Source organism: Hyposmocoma kahamanoa, unplaced genomic scaffold (genome assembly GCF_003589595.1).
Source record: "Hyposmocoma kahamanoa isolate Upper Pololo Valley unplaced genomic scaffold, ASM358959v1 102, whole genome shotgun sequence".
Taxonomy (NCBI): domain Eukaryota; kingdom Metazoa; phylum Arthropoda; class Insecta; order Lepidoptera; family Cosmopterigidae; genus Hyposmocoma; species Hyposmocoma kahamanoa.
In genome coordinates, this window is record NW_020653337.1 from 1,564,005 (window position 1) to 1,585,492 (window position 21,488).

The 21,488-nt window shown below is 35.6% G+C and overlaps 1 protein-coding gene across 1 annotated transcript in view; it reads right to left on the bottom strand.

Annotated features, from left to right (window-relative positions):
* Nucleotides 1-2,900: 2,900 nt before the first annotated feature.
* Nucleotides 2,901-21,488, bottom strand: part of LOC113236204 (inactive hydroxysteroid dehydrogenase-like protein 1) — a 36,213-nt gene continuing 17,625 nt past the window's right edge. Inside the window, exons 2-6 of the mRNA XM_026472215.1 lie at nucleotides 16,951-17,073; nucleotides 11,883-11,993; nucleotides 9,846-10,066; nucleotides 8,322-8,549; nucleotides 2,901-3,851 (exon numbers count right to left, since the gene is read on the bottom strand). Of these exons, the coding sequence (XP_026328000.1) occupies nucleotides 3,741-3,851; nucleotides 8,322-8,549; nucleotides 9,846-10,066; nucleotides 11,883-11,993; nucleotides 16,951-17,073 (794 nt within the window). The 3' untranslated portion in view covers nucleotides 2,901-3,740. The remainder of the gene's footprint in view (nucleotides 3,852-8,321; nucleotides 8,550-9,845; nucleotides 10,067-11,882; nucleotides 11,994-16,950; nucleotides 17,074-21,488) is intronic.

Here is a 21,488-nt window from a genome sequence, read left to right on the forward strand (position 1 = left end):
GTTTTGTGAACATAATGTTAGTATTGCTAATAAATAAATAAATAAATAATTGTTAGTACTTTTACTAAATTCCCCTATTCTCCTCTCCTATATCTCCTCTGCCTATCGGGTCCCCTCTTCTCAAGTATTAAAACAAATAAGCCAAGCTATTGCTTATGCTTTAAATCTTGCTTAGGCAACCTAAGCTCTTCATTCATTCGAAAAGAACGTGGCAGTGCATGAACGAGAGGTGTTTCGAAATGTGCCACGCATGCCCCCGGGACATTGTTTAAAAATTAATTAGGAAGATACTTTCTACCAAAATGGAGAAAAAAAATAGTAAATAAAATAACAATAAATCATTTAATTAATTATATGAATTATACGATAATAACTAAAAAAAACATAATCTGTATCACAATGGTTCTTAAAATAAAAATAACGGAATGCAAGTCACGAAAGCTTATCATCTCTCTCCTCGCTAACTTGACATTCTTGTTTGCAACTGAGTACTTAAGTCATAGTTGATTATATCGTATTAAATGCAGTACTAACATATATATATTTGTATACCATCATCGACGATTAGTATCTCGATCGTGAGAGTGTGATTATGAAATTAAAATGAAATGCTCAACAATTCTGAACATGAGTCACTTTTGTTCAAACTAACACAACAATAAACAGGTCTACACAACATTACTTACCGAATCAATGTGAATAATTTAAAACTTTAAATTTACGTTCATGCAATAGTCAAATAGCGAAATGTGAGGAACACACCGATGTAAATTAATTTTTAAAGGGGACCGCTTCTGCGTCCGCCATCTTGAGTGTTTGACAACCAACTAAATGAAGTGTTGTGCCGGAACCGCACATCTGTGAAACACAGTGTGCATGGCCGTATCTAGTACGCTAGTACATGGAAATCGTTGACTATTGAAATTTTCTTTTTTTATTGAAACATGTCCGGCCTAGTTCCATTTCAGACTGTGAAGTGAAGTTGTGAAGTGCTAACTGAAAATATTTTTCGCAAAAATCATTGCCATTGGCCAGGAGAGAAATGGTACATTTGTATTTATACAGGGTATCACAAGATTTTAAGAAAACTTCGGGATATGAAACTGTCGATAACACTGTACATATGAAAGTCAGCCAAAAATATAATATATATATATTTCTTTTATACTACTGTTCGTCTTTGCTTTCTTACTTGAGTGTAATTAATGTAAATACAGGATTGTATGTATTATCTTTATAAAATATTTATTCAAATATTTTATTTATTCTTCATCATACTTAAAAACTAAACTAAATAAATGGCTTTATAATACTTGCTCTTAGAATAATAACGCATAGAATGATAGTTTCATATCAAACGAACTGTCACAAGTAAGGCAAAAATCAAATTCATGTAGGCTAGTTTTAGTAGTAGGTTAATTTTCGATTTTTGTGAATATTTATATAAAAATACAAGTTGAAACGCGTTACTTCCTTGTCAGTGCGCCACGATTTTGACAGCAAAAGAGGTTGCGTGTGGTTATAGACTTAGAATAATAACGCATAGAATGATAGTTTCATATAGTTTTAGTGAATATTTATATAAAAATACAAGTTGAAACGCGTTACTTCCTTGTGGAATGTGATGTTAGTATCTATTTTATGTTTGTCTGACGTATTTTTACACTCATTTACCGCACATTTCGTCATTTTTAGCTAAAATTCTTGATCTGTTCGCGGTGCAAGTTGACCTTGAGCACTGAAGGCTCGCCCGCTTGTTTAAGCCCTTTGGGCGCGCTTCAATTTGCCTCACTTAGCGTGTGCGGACTAGGTTTCTATGCGTATTATTCTAAGTACTTGCTCTTAACTAGTTTAGCGTGCATTTTTTTTAAGTTTACAGCCATTTATTTGAGCAGGCAAATATTTTACCATACAGGCTCCTCATATATCATTTCCTAGTTTTGACGAAAAACCCATTTCAAAATGTACAACATGCAGCAAATATTAAGCGGTGATAATTTTTTTTTATTTTTACGCTAGGAGCGCGGTCAAACAGCCGGCTCAACAATCCCCACTATCTCGTACCAAATTCGCACAGGGCGCCGATCCCATAAAGCACTTTTTAGTTTTCTTTATCAAACTTAGAGAAACACATTCCTTTTTTTGTTCTTCCATCCACAGTCGGCTTTATTTCCTTTATAATTGTTAAGAGTTTTAATACTTTAAAACAAATTATTATTCTTTCACATTGACTTACAAATAAATGGACGACGGGTCTAATAGAAAAACCACGAAAAAAATGTCCCAAGTCAACCTATTCGAAATTTAAATTGTAATGTCATCGCAGTATCGCGCTGTCAGTAGAACAAATGAAGACTAAAGCGGAGTGTCGCGCTCTGTATACGATTTTAGCGCCTTACAAGTGCGGACACTTTTTAGCGCGGACCCGACGTCCATATAATTGTAAGTCAATGTTCTTTCAAGTACAAGATTTTTTCAGAGATACTTAAAAATTTCAAAATATAATATAATAAACTACAATGTTTAAATCGTGTAATATAAATATATGTATAATCTAATTTTTCTTTTACTTTAATGGCCTGCATAAAATAAAAACAATGTATGCAAAAACGGGAGGAATAGCAATTATAATAAATAATAACTGCCTCCGTGGCCGAACGGTTACCATGCCGGACTGCCACGCAGAGGTCCCAGGTTCGATTCCCGGGCCGGGAGAAATAGTTGTATGGCCTACAATTATTTCTCTCGTGAGTTTGGGTGTAATTTGTGGTTGTCTATATGTGTGTCCATGGCACCCGCGACACAGGGTTTCCCTAGTGCGGGGCTATGTTGAGTGTGTGCGTAAAAAAAAAAAAAATTACAAACGTTCGGGCCATTAGAACCTTGAAAGGATTGGGTTCGTAAATAATGAACATTGCCGCCTGTTGTACTCTGTCTCTTGTTTGTTTTTTATATGTTCTTGTGCGCCCATAGAGTATTTGTACTGCATTGCTTTTTTTTACATATTTTTTTCTAGCAACGACGATAGCTTTGCAAGTGGAATGAAATGAAGCTAGATTTGTTCTGTGTTTATGACACGTTCATACCTTAAAGTTTTAGTACCAGATGTAGTTATTATACTGGGTTATTTGTAAGATACTAACAACCTTTGTTCATCATAAACAACAACTTTTATTCCATTTAATAATCCATTACATTCTACTTTCATGCATTCAAAATAAAAATATCTAAACGGTGATTATTAATTTTATTTATGCAAAACACAGGGTGGAGTATATCGGGGAGGCCGCTCGCAAGTTTTTGTTTTTTTTATATTAAGTGGGCAGCAAACAAACATATAACCTCTTGATGGAAAGCAGTCACCGTCGCCTATAAACGCCGGCAACACCAGAGGCGTCACGTACGCGTTGCCAACCCTTTAGGACCCTTCTCAAACCCCTTTTGAAGGACTCTATGCTGTGTATTCCTGCGGGAAAACCCCGCCATTTCATTCCACAACCTAATTGTACCTCATTGTAAGTTTAAACTTACTACGTTACTAAAAAATATAGACTTAAAAAGTGTCAAATATTACCTACAACAAAAACTTATTTTTAGTAAATTTTGTTAAAAGTGACGGTTCAAAAGCTATAGTCCTGCGAGGTTGCGTATGTGTTACAAATAACCGTGTATAATTATGGTAAAGATACAAGTATTTTGCTACCAGGCACAGAGTTGTATCTTCTGCCTGTTTAATGTCTTTATTGTGACTTGATTTTGTTGTTGATAAGGTATTCTTGGCGGAACTGCTCGTTCATATGCTTCCCGATCTTGATGCGGGCAGGTTCCGGAGCCATCTTTATGAAGAACGTCTGCAACAGTTAAATATTGGTTAAAGGAACGTTGAACTGACTAAAAAACTATCTATTCCCTAGTTTCTCCACATTTGCCAGCGTTACCGTCAAGTTAGGCGACTTGGAATTTTTTATTATTATGATAAGTGACGGAAGAAACAGGTTATGGATAAGATTGCAGTGCCACTCAGTGCTTTAAATCGCAAAGATCTGAAGTGCACTGCGCCTGTCACACTGAGACATAAGTTGACAAGTCCCATGTGCCTGTAACTTCACCAGCACCCTTACCCCTCAGGGTAAGGTACTTCCGTGAGCGAACTTTAACGAATTTCTTTGTAATTTTGAATGAAACTGGTTCATTCAAAATTATCATTATTTTATTTCCATCCTCTAAGAATCAAATACATTTTAGTAGCAGTAGAGCTCCTTGTGAAAGAGTATGTCCAGGATACAGTACTGGTACCTTATCTATTTCTACCATGAAGCCGTAATGCGAGCATTCCTGCGTCCCGGTTTTGAAGGATAAGGGTGCTGGTGAAATTACAGAGACATGGAACTTGTCAACTTATGTCTCAGGGTGACGGGCGCAGTGGCAGTGGCTCTGAGAGGCACTGCAACTGTTATGGACAGGCGCGTAACTTACCATCAGATGCGCGAATTGTTCGTCCCGTCACTTGATATTATAACAATATAATCTCAGTACAGAGTACTAAACAAACCGACCTCAAAAGTACGTGGAATTACATATAATTAACATGTTTTATTGAAATCGGTTACCGGGTATTTCGCAAACCCGGATTCATCCCCTAGTTCGCCATTAAAATATAATAAAAATCAGTTCTCACTTCTCAAAGTATATTGAGAGAGAAAAACGCCTTGAATTGGAGAGTAGCAAAATCAACCATTAAAATAATTGCTATAAAAATTTTGCCGCTGTTTATAAAAATGAATCTTCATGCGTGAACAGCCTTAGAGGTGGATGATTTTCTTCAAAATTAAAGGGACCACTATGGAGATACCCTCTATCCAACAAAAAACGAATCATAAATTGGTTCACAAATACCGGAGTTATCGCGTAACATATATACAAAAAAAACATACAGTCGAATTGAGAACCTCCTCCTTTTTTTGAAGTCGGTTAAAAGTAAACATTAATAACTGCTTGAAACGGAAAGACGAATTATTCTAGATATCAGATGTGGCATCACATTATAGATATGGAAGAAATCGATTAAATTATGAACAGGCACTTATCGCCTTTTCCATCAAAACAAGGAAATATGAAGAGGCTGTATGGTAGAACTTTTGTCTATCCAAATAAATGGGTGAAAACGTAAGTCAATGGTGAAAACCTTAGAGGATAGAAAAAAATAGTGAATACCATGAAAACTTATTAAAAAATGACATAACTTTGACAGTTATCAAAGAAGTTTGGAAATTTACGCGCCCTTTTTCGTTCGCGGTGTTCTACGAATGAAAAAGGTGCGAGTACAATTTCTAAGTCAATGGAGTACAACCAATGATTATCATTAAGTACAACCAATAGAGGATGGACATTACATACATTCTTATGTACAACCCAGTCAGTTAAATTGTCAATTATAATAATAACTGCCTCCGTGGCCGAACGGTTACCATGCCGGACTGCCACACAGAGGTCCCAGGTTCGATTCCCGGGCCGGGAGAAATGTTTGTATGACTTACATTTATTTCTCTCGTGAGTTTGGGTGTAATTTGTGGTTGTCTATGTGTGTGGCCATGGCACCCGCGACACAGGGCTTCCCTAGTGCGGGGCTATGTTGAGTGTGTGCGTTAGTTATTTATTTATTTATTATTATTTAAGAAGGATTCCAAAATAAGACACGAAAAAATCAGGGTAATTGTGAATGGCCTCTTAAACGCTATTTTCTCAGACGTTCAGAAAAAATGGATTCGTCTGGCGAAATTATTTGTACTGATTCGTTTTATCGCTTCGTCTTTAAAATAAATACGACAGGACAAAAGATTGAGCCGTCTCAGTAACGCACGTGTCATGTGTGTAATGCAAACAACTAGATTAAATACTTTTACGCATTGGCACTCAATTCTAACCTTGATGATATATTTATGCGTAAATAACTTGTCAAACTCGAAAGAAAAGAGCCAGCAGTCGCTATTTTACGAAGTAACTATTGTTAAAAAAACACCTCTTGAATAAATAAATAATTGAAAACTAGAATTCAGAAAAGGCATTTTATCTACACACATTATGATAAACCCTCTACGATGTATTCAAAAACCGCTTACGACCAGCATAATGATAAACCATAGATTTATGTGATAAACTGTTTTGTTAGAACAAATTTCTTATCTGTGAAAATGTTATAGTAGAATTCGATTTCACTATCTATTACATTCAAATTTCGAACATCTCTGAAAAACAAAACAATTTTATTCGATTCTCAACTCTACTCAATTCCAATATCAGTCGAGATGAAGTTTTATTCGAAATGATTTTTTTTTTATTGACCAAAATACTGGAAAAATACTTATTTACTAATTACAAGCTTCACTTACAAAAGCCCTTCCGGCATTGTCCGCGGCGAAAAAGTCTATTTAAGTAAAGATAATATATAATAGAGCAAAAATCTTAAAAAACTAACTTAATTACTTGTAGACAGGTACAAAAACATGCTCACTTACATGTGCATATAAATGGCATGGAATAACAATTAAGCAATTTACAAAATACAGTTTATATCTTCAGTTTTCAAAAAATGTTTCCTAGTGTATGATTTATAGTGTTTGTTGTTTTGATAATTACTGTCAATAGCAAACAATTTTGATAAATCTCACACGTTACTTGTTATCGTACGATGTGATAGTTGGGGCTGACTCTAGTTTGTCTGTTGCGTGACATGTGTGAGAAATAAGCTTTGTTGCATTATTTTTCTAATAATTATTAATATTAGCTCTGGTCAATCCCGCAATTCCGATCCTAACATGCGGTTCCCGAACACATCATAGAGAGCTTATAATGTGTGTATTGATAAAGCAGTGTATGCAACTGTACATAATTAGGCATTAAAACACTCGTGTCATGATGTTATGAAACCCACACTCGTATTGTAATACCTTTCACTATGCAACAGTCACATAAACTACTATATAGCGCACCCATGACGAGTGCGATGAACCAATATCCTTAAATCCGTGTACGCTTGAAAGGGTTGTAATCCTAACTAGCCGTGAACAGGTTCACGGCAATGAAATGGAAAACTGTGGACCGGAGTCCACAAAATTTATTAAAGAAGTAAAGATTAAAGAAAGGGCTGTAACAATAAAAAGGTAAATGTAAAAAAACAGGTACAACAGTATAAAACACTCCCTACACTTATTATTAAATGGGCCGAGAAACTGAATTACAGGAATAGATACATGAAAGGTGTAGACTTATAAATTATTATACATGATTAGCTTATTAACAGCTCTGACTGTTGTGGCGGTTGTTATGTATCCAGATTTGCATAACACACATACCTAAAACGTCAGTTCAATGCACTTGCATTCGCGCACCCCGGAACGCGCGCCCCGTGCATTGCAACGTGAGCGATGCAAAACTCGTCATTTTAATTATAATTATGAGACACTTTTCGGCCCAACGTTCCTAACATCGGACGTAGACTAAATTCCTTTAGTTAAGATCTTTTTCGTATAAGCACTTTTAGACCTAACGTACCTAACTTCGGACGTTCTTAAAATTATTTAGTTTAAGAAATACTTTTGTGGAAATTTAATATAGTTATACATTGACTTACAAATAAATGGACGACGGGTCTAATACAAAAACCACGAAAAAAATGTCCCAAGTCAACCTATTCGAAATTTAAATTGTAATGTCATCGCAGTATCGCGCTGTCAGTAGAACAAATGAAGACTAAAGCGGAGTTTGGCGCTCTGTATACGATTTTAGCGCCTTGCAAGTGCGGACACTTTTTAGCGCGGACCCGACGTCCATATAATTGTAAGTCAATGTAGTTATACATCATATTTTCTCGTCTTGACTTCATCTCCACTGCGGCCACCCTATATAATTCGGTCGAGCTGGGTGTGGCCGTGGTACGAAAACAAAATGAGAAAGTGAAGGAAGATGAACAATTCAAATTTAAAATTTAAATACAAGTAAAATAAAAATAAATGATAAGATGCAAGAGGAGAGATGCGATACAAAGAGGTGAGATGACGGTGTAAGGAGGTCTCACCGTCACAATACCCGGGGGGGGGGCCGGAGAAAAAAAAATCATTCACCGTCACACGCTTTAAATAAAAGATGTGTTAATGGCTTCATCGGTGCAAATGATATTTCTTCAGCTGTACCAGCGCCTTCTTTTACCAAACTTGACATGACACTTTTCCCCATTTCTATAGATTTTTTTTCAAATGCCAAGCTCAACTTCGAATGGAGCCTGCTTAGCCAAAGCTAAGGATCGACCTGCTGTCTTGGCTCACCTGGATTCCGTGAAGCCAGTAGCCGGTGGTGTTGCGCACGCGCCCGAGAGTGGCGACTGCGTGCCGCGCGTACGTGGCAGCGTCGGGTACAAGCAAGTTGCCGTCCAACAGGCGTTGCGAGAACGCGTTGATCTTCGTCGATACGTATAAAGGTGCCACGTGCTGGATATGAACCCCGCTACCCGCATATTCTTCGCGTATAGCCAATGTAAAGCTGCGTATGTATGCCTGAAACATGGTACCCACGGTTAGTCCTGTTTCAGTTTTGTCAATTAACATGAAAGTCTAACGAAAAATGTCGATCGATTCCAAAATTTCAATTATCACACGTTTTAGACATAAATGTCGAGCATCCGGAAATGTATATATAAGTTTTTTATTGAATCATGTTGGTAAAAAAGAAGTACGTTACGAGAATCATTTCGTTATTCAAACTAAGGCCTATGCCAAGGTGTTTTCAGAATTTGTCTTTGAATTTGTGAATGTCTTATTTCGTTTCGGAAATATAAAATCGAACAACGTTCAATCTGACATCCGCAGCGAAGAAGAACCAGCGAAATGTACTATGTCCTAAGAACAAGTAGTCATGCACATAGATCTTTGTTCTACGGATGAGCCGATTTGTTAATATAATAATAAACCATATTGCTCGGCAACGGGTACACTATTTCTCGCGCGGGCGCGATCGAGTGCCCGCACGATTTCGCGCGAACTATCAATTGTTTAAAAAAAGATGGTTTGATCTAATTCTTCTTCTGTTAACATATTTAAAACCAATAATTTCCAGGACATGTTACTTCCGCTATCGCTAGATTGAACTGAACAGCACTGAATTTTTTTTTAATAACATCAAGTGACGGGACGAACAAGTCGTGCGGCTGATGATAAGCCACACACCTGTCCATAACAGTTGCAGTGCCACTCAGAGCTTTAAATTACAAAGATCTGCGGGGCACTACCACTGCGCCCGTCACCCTAAGACATAACATTTACAAGTCCCATGTGCCTGTAATTTCACCAGCACCCTTACCCTTCAAAACCGGAACACAGTAATGCTGACATTACTGCTTGGCGGCGGAAATAGGTAAGGTGGCAGTACTACCCTGGACTAACTCTTTCACAAGGAGCTCTAATACTACTAAAAAATCTTCACTATCCACAATCATAGCGCAAGCTATTAATGGCAATTTATGGTAAAAATAGATCGGAGACATTTCAATTCTCGTCTCTTCTCGTCTCGTCTAGCCTCGCCGGTGGAAAACCACCTTAAGAGTTGCAGTGCCACTCAAAACTTTAATTCACAAAATGCCTGTAGCTTCCCTAGCGCCCTTACTTGTCAATGCCGGAATGCGGTAATGTACATTACATTACTGCTTGGCGGCACAAATAAGTCAGTTGGCATTACCACCCTGAACAAGGATCTCCATTGCTGTGTACCGCAATTTAAACGATAATTTATGGGACATTTTCTCCACAGCTGATAACTTTATTGTTAGTGCCCAAAAATAAATATTCATATCTCACTTTTGTAGCAGCGTAAATAGTCATAAGCGGCAGCGGCTGCAACTCTGACCCTGAGGAAATGTTGACGACTGCGCCCACGCCGCGCGCCGTCATTCCCGGCAGGACCAACCGCGTGAGGGCCGTCACCGAACCAATGTTCACCATTATCACCTCCCACGCCTTCGACAAAGGCACCTCGCATAGTGGCATCGGGTAATCGTACTGGATTCCCACATTGTTTACTGTAATTCAAATTACAATTACATATTAGATATATCGAGTTCTTAGCTTTTCCCGATTGTTACACATAGGAAATGAAACTATTTTTTCCGGATATCTATCATTGATTTTATTTTTTCAAACAAACCAAGCTTTCGGGCGCTTTACACGTCTCATGGTCACGGTTGGCTGAGGTGGTAAAGTTATCAACCAGTTATTCTAATATACATGCAAACCCTATTCTGAACTTACGAAAGTTATTAATTAAGTACCTTATTTTTAAATTTCCAAAGAACGTTCCAATTTACGCTACATATAATACAAATTTAATTTTAACAAAATGAATTGTTATTAAATTTAATTTATTAATAATTAATAATAGAAATTAGGATAATTTAAAAAAAAATTAGTTCTGCGTGATACAGTCGTCAGAGGAAATACTGGATCCCAAATTGTTGGTACGCAGGAACAATCTTCCCTGTTGAAATTAGGATGTTTTTAATTTTAATGGCCTCTCGCAGCATCCTAGCTAGATAACGGACTTCTTTTGCAAGGACCTGGGGTTTGTCAAACTTCATTGAATGTGTAGGTTTATCCATGACATGCTCGCAGACTTCAGACTTGTTTACGCGACGGTGTTTGACATCAGCTATATGTTCTTTGACGCGGGTACAAATACTTCGCTTTGTTTGTCCAATATAAGAGAGACCGCACTCACAGTCAAGCTTGTAAACTCCTGCATCCTGTAAGGGGATGTTACATTTCACGGATCTCAGGAAAATTGAACTTAATAAAAATTAATTCAATAAAATAATTTAATTGGAATGTTTTCTTTGTAAAAAAAAAATAAGGTATTTAATTAATAACTATTGTAACTATAGTGAAAAAATAGGGTGGTTTGCATCAATATTAGACATAACTGGTTGAAGACTGTACCACCTCAGTCAACAGTGACCATGGGACCTGTAAAGGGCCCGAACCGTTGGTTTGTTTGAAAAAACAAATATACGCGATTTAAATCCGGAAAAATAGTTTCATTTCCTAATAGCTTATAAGTTTATTTTACTACGACTAACACCAATGGATATGCATTATCTGAAATAAATATTTTTGAATATGAATTGCCCCATAAATGAAGTTGTGTGAATTTGTGAAGACGGTCTATCAAGAACTAACTAGTTTATTTTTATTCCTCGTATTAATGTTATGTCTGTCACTATTTTTCATAAAGAAATTACTATTCTTCTTAATATAAATTACATTTTCATAAACGTCTGTGACGCTAGTGTAAGAATATTAATTTCCTTATATTCGTCTATCAAAGATACTCCCAGATTCCAGGGTCCCAGGTTGTAAATTGCCCTAACCGCAAGTTTTTATAAGACAGAGATTATATCGGCGGCATTAGCCCAAAGCAAAATACCGTATGTCATTAGACTGTGAAAGTAACAGAAATAAACCAATCTAACTGTTTTGACGTCTGAACTTTTCCGTATTTTTTTTTGATAACTTACTTATATGTGGACCACATTGCAATTTAGCATCTAACGTTTTATCTAGAAATACAACTGTATCTACAAGGTTCAATTTTTCTTTTCTAACTACAACATTTGTAACCGTCTCTCTAACATTGGGTAATATAAATTTCACACAACTTGTTTTTTTTTCATTTAGGAGCAGTTTTATCAACTGCAGATCAATCTAAATCAAAAATGTTGGTGAATTTATTATGTTGACAAAAGTTGTTGTTTATGATGTTAGTAATATAGTCCTGGGAAATTGTTAGTAATTTACAAATAACCCTAGATCATACTGAAATGTTCTAATCACAATAAATACCTAATATGCCGAGTGGTAGATCCCCGAGTTCTTCCTCTATGTGCTTGTAGATCTCAGGACCGCGGCTGAAGTCCGCCACGATGACCTTCGTCTTCACGTTGTGCTCCTTCTCTGCAACAGGTAAATTTTGTTTCTGTTATATTGTGTACATAATCCGAGAATAAACAAAACAAAACTGGTAGAATAAACAAGCTGAAGAGGCAGTGAGCTGGCCATACATGTCGAAGAGTCTACAAGCAATGGGGGAAGCGAGTTTTTGAGTGGAAACCACGGCTCTGCAAACGTAGTGTAGTATGCCTTCTGGCCAGATGGAGTGACGATTTGCGAATGGCTGCTGACAGCAGATGGATACGATGGAAAAAATTATAAATTTACGTATTGACTATATTTTCATCACACTTGCGCGTAAACAGTATGATTGCATGATGGCTAACTTGACTATAATGCCCCAAGTAAAACCCTCGGGCCATTTTCTTTCGATTTCTTTTTAATATGTAGCACGCCATACTGGCTTACATGTGTCAATTTCAAGTTCAAGCAAGAAGGTTACTTGAGTTCAAAGTTAAAACATTCGCTTAAAATGTTATCTAAACAAAAAAATAATAGCAATTCAGCCACATACTACTTAAATACTTATTGGAAATGAAACTATTTTTCCGGATTTAAATCGCGTATATTTGTTTTTTCAAACAAACCGACGTTTCGGGCCCTTTACAGGTCCCATGGTCACGGTTGACTGAGGTGGTGCAGTCTTCAACCAGTTATGTCTAATATTGATGCAAACCACCCTGTCTTTTCGCTATAGTTACAATAGTTATTAGTTAAATACCTTATTTTTAATTTTACAAAGAAAACATTCCAATTTACGCTACATTAAGTGTTACAAATTATTTTATCGAATGAATTTTTATTAAGTTCAATTTATTATTAATTATTAATAGAAATTAGAATAAACTAAAACATATGATTGTAATTAGTACTGCAGTCTTATGTCTGTTTGGGATTTTTCATTAGAGGAAATACTGGATCCCAAACTCGTGGTACGGAGAAACCATTTTCCCTGTTGAAATTAGGATGTTTTTTAATTTCAATGGCCTCTCGCAGCTTCCTGGGTAAATAACGGACTTCTTTTGCAAGGACCTGGGGTTTGTCAAACTTCATTGAATGTGTAGGTTTATCCATGACATGCTCGCTGTAAAGGGCCCGAAACGTTGGTTTGTTTGAAAAAACAAATATACGCGATTTAAATCCGGAAAAATAGTTTCATTTCCTATGTGTAACAATCGCGAAAACCTAAGAATTAAATACTTATTGTTAAGAATTTCTTATAATTGATTTAAATTATTTTCTGTATAAAAATTTATCAAAATCCATCATAGTTGTATGCGTGTTTGCTATATACAACATTTTAGTTTGAATTGTATTATCTATGGAAGAATAGGTAGCTGACCATCCATAAGTGTTTTGTTGTGAACCATATTTATATTGTATGTATTTATTTCCTCGCAAATATGATGAAAAGCATTGTATGTATCACCGACGGTAAAAAAATACAAAACTCGAGATATTATAGCCCTCAGCCTATAGTAATTTCTTATTTAAAGTCCTCAATACACAATGTAATAGCACATAAAATATATCAACACAGAACAGTAATTTATTTATTTATTAATGGACAACCAACAGCTTCTTACATTTAATAAAAAATAGGAAAATAAACAAAGCCAATTATAGGTTTCCACCTATAGCTTCAAATAAATTATACACGAGCGTTAAACAAACGAACAATAAACAGTACTGCTTCCAACATGCACTAACATAAATATAACAACCCAATATCTACGCTAATCGCAAATTATTCAATAAAATTAAATAGAATGTCCGTAAGTTTACGCTTCAGCGCATCAACATTAGAATTGAATATATCAAAATCCAAATCTTGATTGCTCAGCACACTATCCAAGCTCTTGCGAGCTCTACATAGAAAACTATTGTCTATAGTTAGTCCTCGTGAAGGGAACTGCAATAGGGTGATAGTGTCTCATAGAATGAGTAAATCCGTTAAACAAAATATCACCCAGTACACCAAAGCAGTCAACATTAGCATTTATAATGTTTAGAATATACGCTATCACAAAGATTTTTCGCCGAATATTTAGAGGTAAATAGATTCAGTCGCATTAACTATAAGACTTACCATTTTACAGCATAAGAACTTAATAAATTTCTTTTACTCGTTCAATTCTGTCGATATAGACTTGGTATCTCGGACTCCTGAATTGGGGAAGCACATTCTAACTTACTACGAACATATGCACTCAAATTACATACGCATTATGTAGTTTGAGTATCTAAAGTAGTTTGGGATATGCAAAAGGGGCGCAACTAAAGAATATCTCCAGGGTGCCAGGTTGAACTACTACTACAAATGAGTTGCTGATGCCCATACCGAATATGTAAAAAATACACTTAAAATATTTTTCTGTAAGAAAAACACTGCATCTAACATTTTGTAATACTCTGCATAAAATCGAACCGCCTCACAGTAGGACATTTATGCTATCTAGCCGATGAAAAGGTATTCAATTAGGTACGGTATTGTATAAAAAAAGAAAAACAAAAATAGTTCCTTATTAATGACTACCTACTAATCTTAAACAATTTTTTTTATCTACCAGCACACGTTGACTACTGCCCACATTAAGACTTAATATGGGTTAGTATGGGTTAAACTGCAAAGCGTACCTATTTATCATATTATCGCTAATAAAAGTAAAGATTGTTGACATGGACAGAATTCTTGTGGGTATGTACAATATTTAATCGTAATTTTTATACTTGTTTATTGTAATTAATTATGCTTAATAAATAATCAAAGATATGAATCATTCATTCCCTTTTTCCTGGATTCAGTGGTCCAGAATTACTAGGATTTGAGATTATTGATGTTAAGCTTGTTCATATTAGCTGCCCGAATTTGTCCGTATATTTTAAATTAATTTATTTCAGACTTACCAGTCAGCGTCAGTAGACAAAAGATATTCGACATTTGGCGAAGATCACGTTTTAAAGCAGTATTTACATACATATCGGATAACACTAACATAAAAGAGTAAGACGAAGTCCATTATACCTATGTACGAAAAATGGTAATTATATACTATATTATATAATATATGGGTATTATTATATATAGTAATTATAATCACGCATAAAACGAAAGTTACCGGAAGCCCTTTCGTTATTACCATATTTGGTCATGAAAAATGGATATTTTGGCAAAACAGGGTCGATGGCGAGAAGCGCCATCTACATTCGCAAAGCATAATCTACTTCCTCGAGGATAAGTGGTCGTCGCGATGTCGGGTAGGACGCTTTCTAGTACACTTCGGGCGCACTAGATGGGGTTAACACGCTATAAGCTATTTTTGTGGTCAAGTAGACCATAAATGGGAAAAAGTAACCGAAGTCTAGAGAGATTTTTATCTACTCACAAAATTTGGTTTACTCTCTGTTCATATGACTCCTACGAAAGAGGATGTTGGCTCTACAGTGCGCCCAAAAAAAGAACTTCATTGATTGTAACGAATCAACGAAGAGAAAAAAGGTCTATCATTTATTAACCGAGAGTCGAGAGGAACTTGCTTTGGCAACGCAAGTGAAGTTTCGGGAAGAATAATTATCACTAGTATCAGGTTTCTTACCACGGTATTATACTAAATTGTATGTATTTAACCGTGGTAAGAAACCTGATACTAGTGATAATCATTTAGTGAATAACCACGAAAGTCTTAAAATTTCGGGAAGAAGGCCAATGGTTCGACAGATTTCGACAGTTCTCCTATTTTTTTGTTATCCTTGTAGCTTCACAAGGATAACAAAAAAATATCGTCTCCTAAAAGTTACCCACCACAATATCTGTGGAAAGAGAGTTAGCGCATTAAGTGGATAACAAATTTACAAAAGACCAGTATACCAGCAATCAGCAAATATAATTAAAAAGCATAATTTCACTGTCGAAAGCTTTCCAGGCAAAAGACAATGGAGGATATGGTTCACATGCTTCCAATATCATCTGACCCTATTATAGCCAGCCTACGTAAAAAAAGGCCTAAATTTACAGGAAGCTTGCCGGAAGAAGTTGTGGCTCGGCTGAAAACTTCAAACCCGAATTTGTATTTGTATAGAAGATGAACAAAATTGAAAATTTATTATATTAATTGATGAATGATGATTTTTTTGGACAATTAAAATCACTTTCTTTTTTAATTTTATTTAAACCACATTTTAATGCACACATTAAATACAAAATAATTTCATTTCAGTATTTTTGCGCATTAATAAACAGATAAATGAAAAACGTAATAAACGTTTGCTTTTTAATAAAAGCAAACGTTTATTATTATTATTTAATTATCAAAACAATGCTCTATACGACCTTTTGAAATATTTTAAATTATTTTTTAAACAAAATTTATATTTGTGACTTAAAAATAAATAGCTAAATACTTAAATACGAATAAAACTGTAAGGTTGGTATAAGAACTCTGCCGCCGGCCACCCGCTACCGCGGAGTTAGTACGCTTACGCTCTTGTGTGTCGTCGCGTATTGTTTTGCGTGGTATATCGGTGTATTCACCTGTGTGACCTGTGCAGTGACGTTCATAACGATGCCTTATTAGGCACATGATGCAGTGTTACGTTATGGTATGTTGTGCTCCATCCTATTGATGTTAGGACTCAATTTTGTCTCTCCGAAGCATGGTATGAAGAGAAAATTGTTTTTTAATAGTACTCTTTAAGTAGGAAGGCTTGACACTCGCGAGTTTAATTTCCTAACGCTCAGCTGTTCTGTTTAATAGAGTAGCCCAAACGAAGAGTGTGTTAGTATTTATAAAATTTTGCCTCTTTAAATATTTATCTTAGTTCAACCTATCACCCTGTATATAGTTTGTCAATTCTTTGACCTGAAAATACGGTGGCCTAGGGGTTGACAAGGTCCCGGGTACGATTCCAGACAAAACCAGAACTACCAGACAAAAAGTTTATGAACCTCTATATATCTTACCGATTTCCGCAGCGCAAGCTCGTAGCTTATCGACGTTGCGGCTGATGAGCACCAGGTTTAGACCTCGCCGCGCTAGCTCGATGGCGTACTGCTTTCCGATGCCATCGGTCGCGCCTGTCACCGCTGCCACAAAAATGCACAGTAATTACGCTATGATACATTTTATAAATAAACTTATATAAAGCCTTAGAATAATAACGCATAGAAACCTAGTCCGCACACGCTAAGTGAGGCAAATTGAAGCGCTCCCAAAGGGCTTACACGAGCGGGCGGGCCTTCAGTGCTCAAGATCAACTTGCACCGCGAACAGATCAAGAATTTTGGCTAAAAATTACGAAATGTGCGGTAAATGAGTGTAAAAATACGTCAGACAAACATAAAATAGATACTAACGTCACATTCCACAAGGAAGTAACGCGTTTCAACTTGTATTTTTATATAAATATTCACTAAAACCGAAAATTAACCTACTACTAAAACTAGCCTACAGGAATTTGATTTTTGCCTCTCTTGTGACAGTTCGTTTGATAGGAAACTATCATTCTATGCGTTATTATCATTGACTTACAATTATATGGACGTCGGGTCCGCGCTAAAAAGTGTCCGCACTTGTAAGGCGCTAAAATCGTATACAGAGCGCGACACTCCGCTTTAGTCTTCATTTGTTCGACTGACAGCGCGATACTGCGATGACATTACAATTTAAATTTCGAATAGGTTGACTTGGGACATTTTTTTCGTGGTTTTTGTATTAGACCCGTCGTCCATTTATTTGTAAGTCAATGGTTATTATTCTAAGTATGTATAAAGCTTCAAAAAAAATGGAGGAGGTTGTCAATTCGACTGTGTTTAGTTTTTTTTGTATGTATGTGACGCGGTTACGGTGAACTGAATCGGGTATTCTTTATTTTATTAGAAAGACAGTACCTCCGTATTGATCCCATTCCACCTCTAAGGGTAGCAAAGTAGGGGACAAATCCGGTTTCGCGCATTTTCCGTGGACCGATTTGAATGAAACTTGGCAAATAGATGTAATTCCACGACCTTCGAAGGTCAGTTTTTTATTATGAAAAAAGTTATAGTTAAGTATAGTTTATTTACTCATTTTGTATAACTCGCACTAATACTACCCACATCGAGATTATGACCAGAAATAGAGACGAAATGTCATTTCATTTGTTTGAAAAGTATTCTCCCAAATCAATACGGTGACAACAGCCCGAATTCGAAACAATTGACGACACCCGTCAACTGTTTCACTTCAAATCGACCAATTTAACATGAACTTTGCTATAATGGACGATAATTTATAAATTACATATTAATATTTGATTACCGATGAAATGTGAGTCCGTTTGTTTTGTAATTAGATGTTTTGCTCTTTTTCCTACACCACCAAATGGAACAGCCCCCCATAGTTAGAGATATTATCTTTATTACAATAAATACAGAATATTTTTGGGATATACGGACAGGTCAGTTGTTGGCGCTGTACTATTTCAGCTTTCTAATTTGTGATTTCAGTGCAAACGAGAGTTGATATTTAAAAGTTATATATGTGTGTGTGGATTGAGTAAGGACCCTCTATAAAATGTTTAAAATATATTTGTCATTTAGTAAAATTTCTAAAACAATTGTAGAAACCAATCTTTCTATTTGTAAAAAGATAAAACAAGAGAAAAATAACTTAATGTGTGCTCACTCAGTTTTCACAGAGGGTCAGTCAGATCTGCAAAAGTATTAAGTTTGCATATAATATTATTGTATTAGCTTTTAGTAAAAGTTTTGTTAAACTATCGTTTTTAATTACAGATCGATTAGTGCCTTTTTCAAATTTTTACAAATACTTTCTTATGCTCCCTCAGTCAGCACGTTTTTAAAAGGAACGATTTCTTGAGAACCAAATAAGAGAATTAAATTTCGTTTCTGTCTAGATTTAGTAAAAGTTACATATGAATTTGTAAAATATAAAGCAAGCCACTAACGTGAAACGTTGAATAATATTTTTTTTTAAGTGCTCCCTCCTAACATTTCTGAAAAGTAACAAACGTCAATATCTTTGGATTTGTAAGTATTGCAGAGACTATAATTGGTAAAGTTTTAGTAGTAATTTACTACTAAATATCTGCCGTTTTAGATTTCGTTTTGATTATTTAATTAAAAAGATATTCGTTTTTTATTACATGTACGAAAATGTACAATGCAAGTTGACCACACGTTATGAAAATACCAAAATGAACTTGTAATTTAGACACCTACGAATTAATATGAATGGTTAATTATTGAGTATACTTATGTTATAGTCATCATAACAACTTCATTATCATTCAAAGGAACAAACACGGGCTCAGATTCCATTATTATATTATTTAAGTATTTATTGAATATTGTCTATGGAGCCACTGGCAACGAATACTTGGGAACTCAAATCATAACATAAATAAAAAGTAATTCGTATATGAACTGTAACTACAAATTCGCGCCAATTTTTTTTCACTTAAACTTTTTTATGATATTTGTATGTACATACTGCCTAGTTTTGTAAATATCATTAATAATAATAATGTATATGTTATTGTAAGGTGCTGCCCTAAAATCGAATCGCTGCTCTAAACTTTGAAATAACTAACAACTATATTGGACAAACGAAGCGAAGTATTCGTACCCGCGTCAAAGAACATTTAGCTTATGTCAAAACACCGTCGCGTGAACGAGTCTGCAGTCTGCGAGCATGTCATGGATAAACCTACACATTCAATGAAATTTGACAAACCCCAGGTCCTTGCAAAAGAAGTCCGTTATCTACCCAGGATGCTGCGAGAGGCCATTTCAACAGGGAACATGGTTTCTACGTACCACGCACCAGTTTGGGATCCAGTATCTCCTCTGATGAAAAATCCCAAACGGACATAAGACTGCAGTGCTAATTAATATGTTTTAATTTATTCTAATTTTTATTATTAATTAATAATAAATTTAACTTCATAAAAAATCATTCAATAAAATAATTTGTAAAACATAATGTAGCGTAAATTGGAATGTTTCTTTGTAAAATTAAAAATAAGATATTTAATTAATAACTTTTGTAACTATAGGAAAAAATAGGGCGGTTTGCATTAATATTAGACATAACTGTTTGATGACTGTACCACCTGAATCAACCGTGACCATGGGACCTGTAAAGGGTCCGAAACGTTGGTTTGTTTGAAAAAATAAATATACACGATTTAAATTCGGAAAAATAGTTTCATTTCCTATGAGTAACAATCGCGAAAGCCTAAGAATTATATGCAAAGTTAATGCTTTTGTAGATCTGAGATCTGTGAGAACTGAGTGAGCACACATTAAGTTATTTTGCTCTTGTTTTATCTTTTTACAAATAGAAAGATTGGTTTCTACAATTGTTTTAGAACTTTTACTAAATGACTAATATATTTTAAACATTTTGCAGAGGGTTCTCACTCAGTCCACACACACATAAACTATATTAAGCCCATTAGGTATATTGTAAATGTTGAATGTGTACAAATGTTATTCACAACGAGCAACCCCTAGAGTTTCTTGCTCATTCTTCTCAGGGGAATCTGCCTTACGAATGAGCGGTAGAGATTAACCATTGTGACGATTTCAAGTATAATAATGCTTACCTATGAAATAAAGATTATTTTGAATTTGAATTTGCCTGGTGAGTTGCCAGGAATGGATGGCCCTTATATCGTCTGCATTTCTGGTTATATAGTCGATGCCTACCCATAACTAAACATGTATGCCAATAAGAGGTGAGATGATTACCACCCGAAAGCAAGCTGAGGAATTTCGATCACAGAGCTTGAGCAGTGACCGTCTCCAGGTAGTACCAGCAGACGATGGTTTAACAGTAAATGTCAGAAATTTCTATTCAGAATTACTCAGAACATGTCAGTATCACATTAGTCCAAATTAGGGATTCTATAAAGCTAGAGCCTCGTAGAAAGGTGTCAGTGCTTATTATGGTGTTACCCTTGGACATATCCTTTCATATCATATCTATCCTTTGATAAGTTGTATATACCAATCCATTTCCTGTTTAATCAAAACACAATTCTTAATGTTATGATTATTAAAATAAAGATCGAACACTAAGGGTCGTATTCTAGAACTCTATTCAATGCTCAAGTCAGGATTGCACTGGCAACACAAGCACTGGAGATACGACCCTAATGGCAGGGACTTGAGTATGATTTCGAGTGCTTTAAACCATACTCAAATCATGAATTGAGCATTGAGTAGAGTTCTAGAATACGGCCCTAAAACTTCTTCGATCCAGCTGGAAGAAAAAAATGTAGAGATTTCTCACAGATGGCACTACGGCAAAAAATATTAAAACCGTCATTCTCGGACTAGTGTTCACTGCTTAATTTCCGTGGCAATTTACTATTTAAATATTCAAGTATATTATCGTGTAATTATTAAATAATCTCAGTCTGTCTGTCTGTCTCTCTTACCGACAGCCTAGATCTCTTTAGCATAACATTGAGCGCAACCCTTGACTTTGGCGC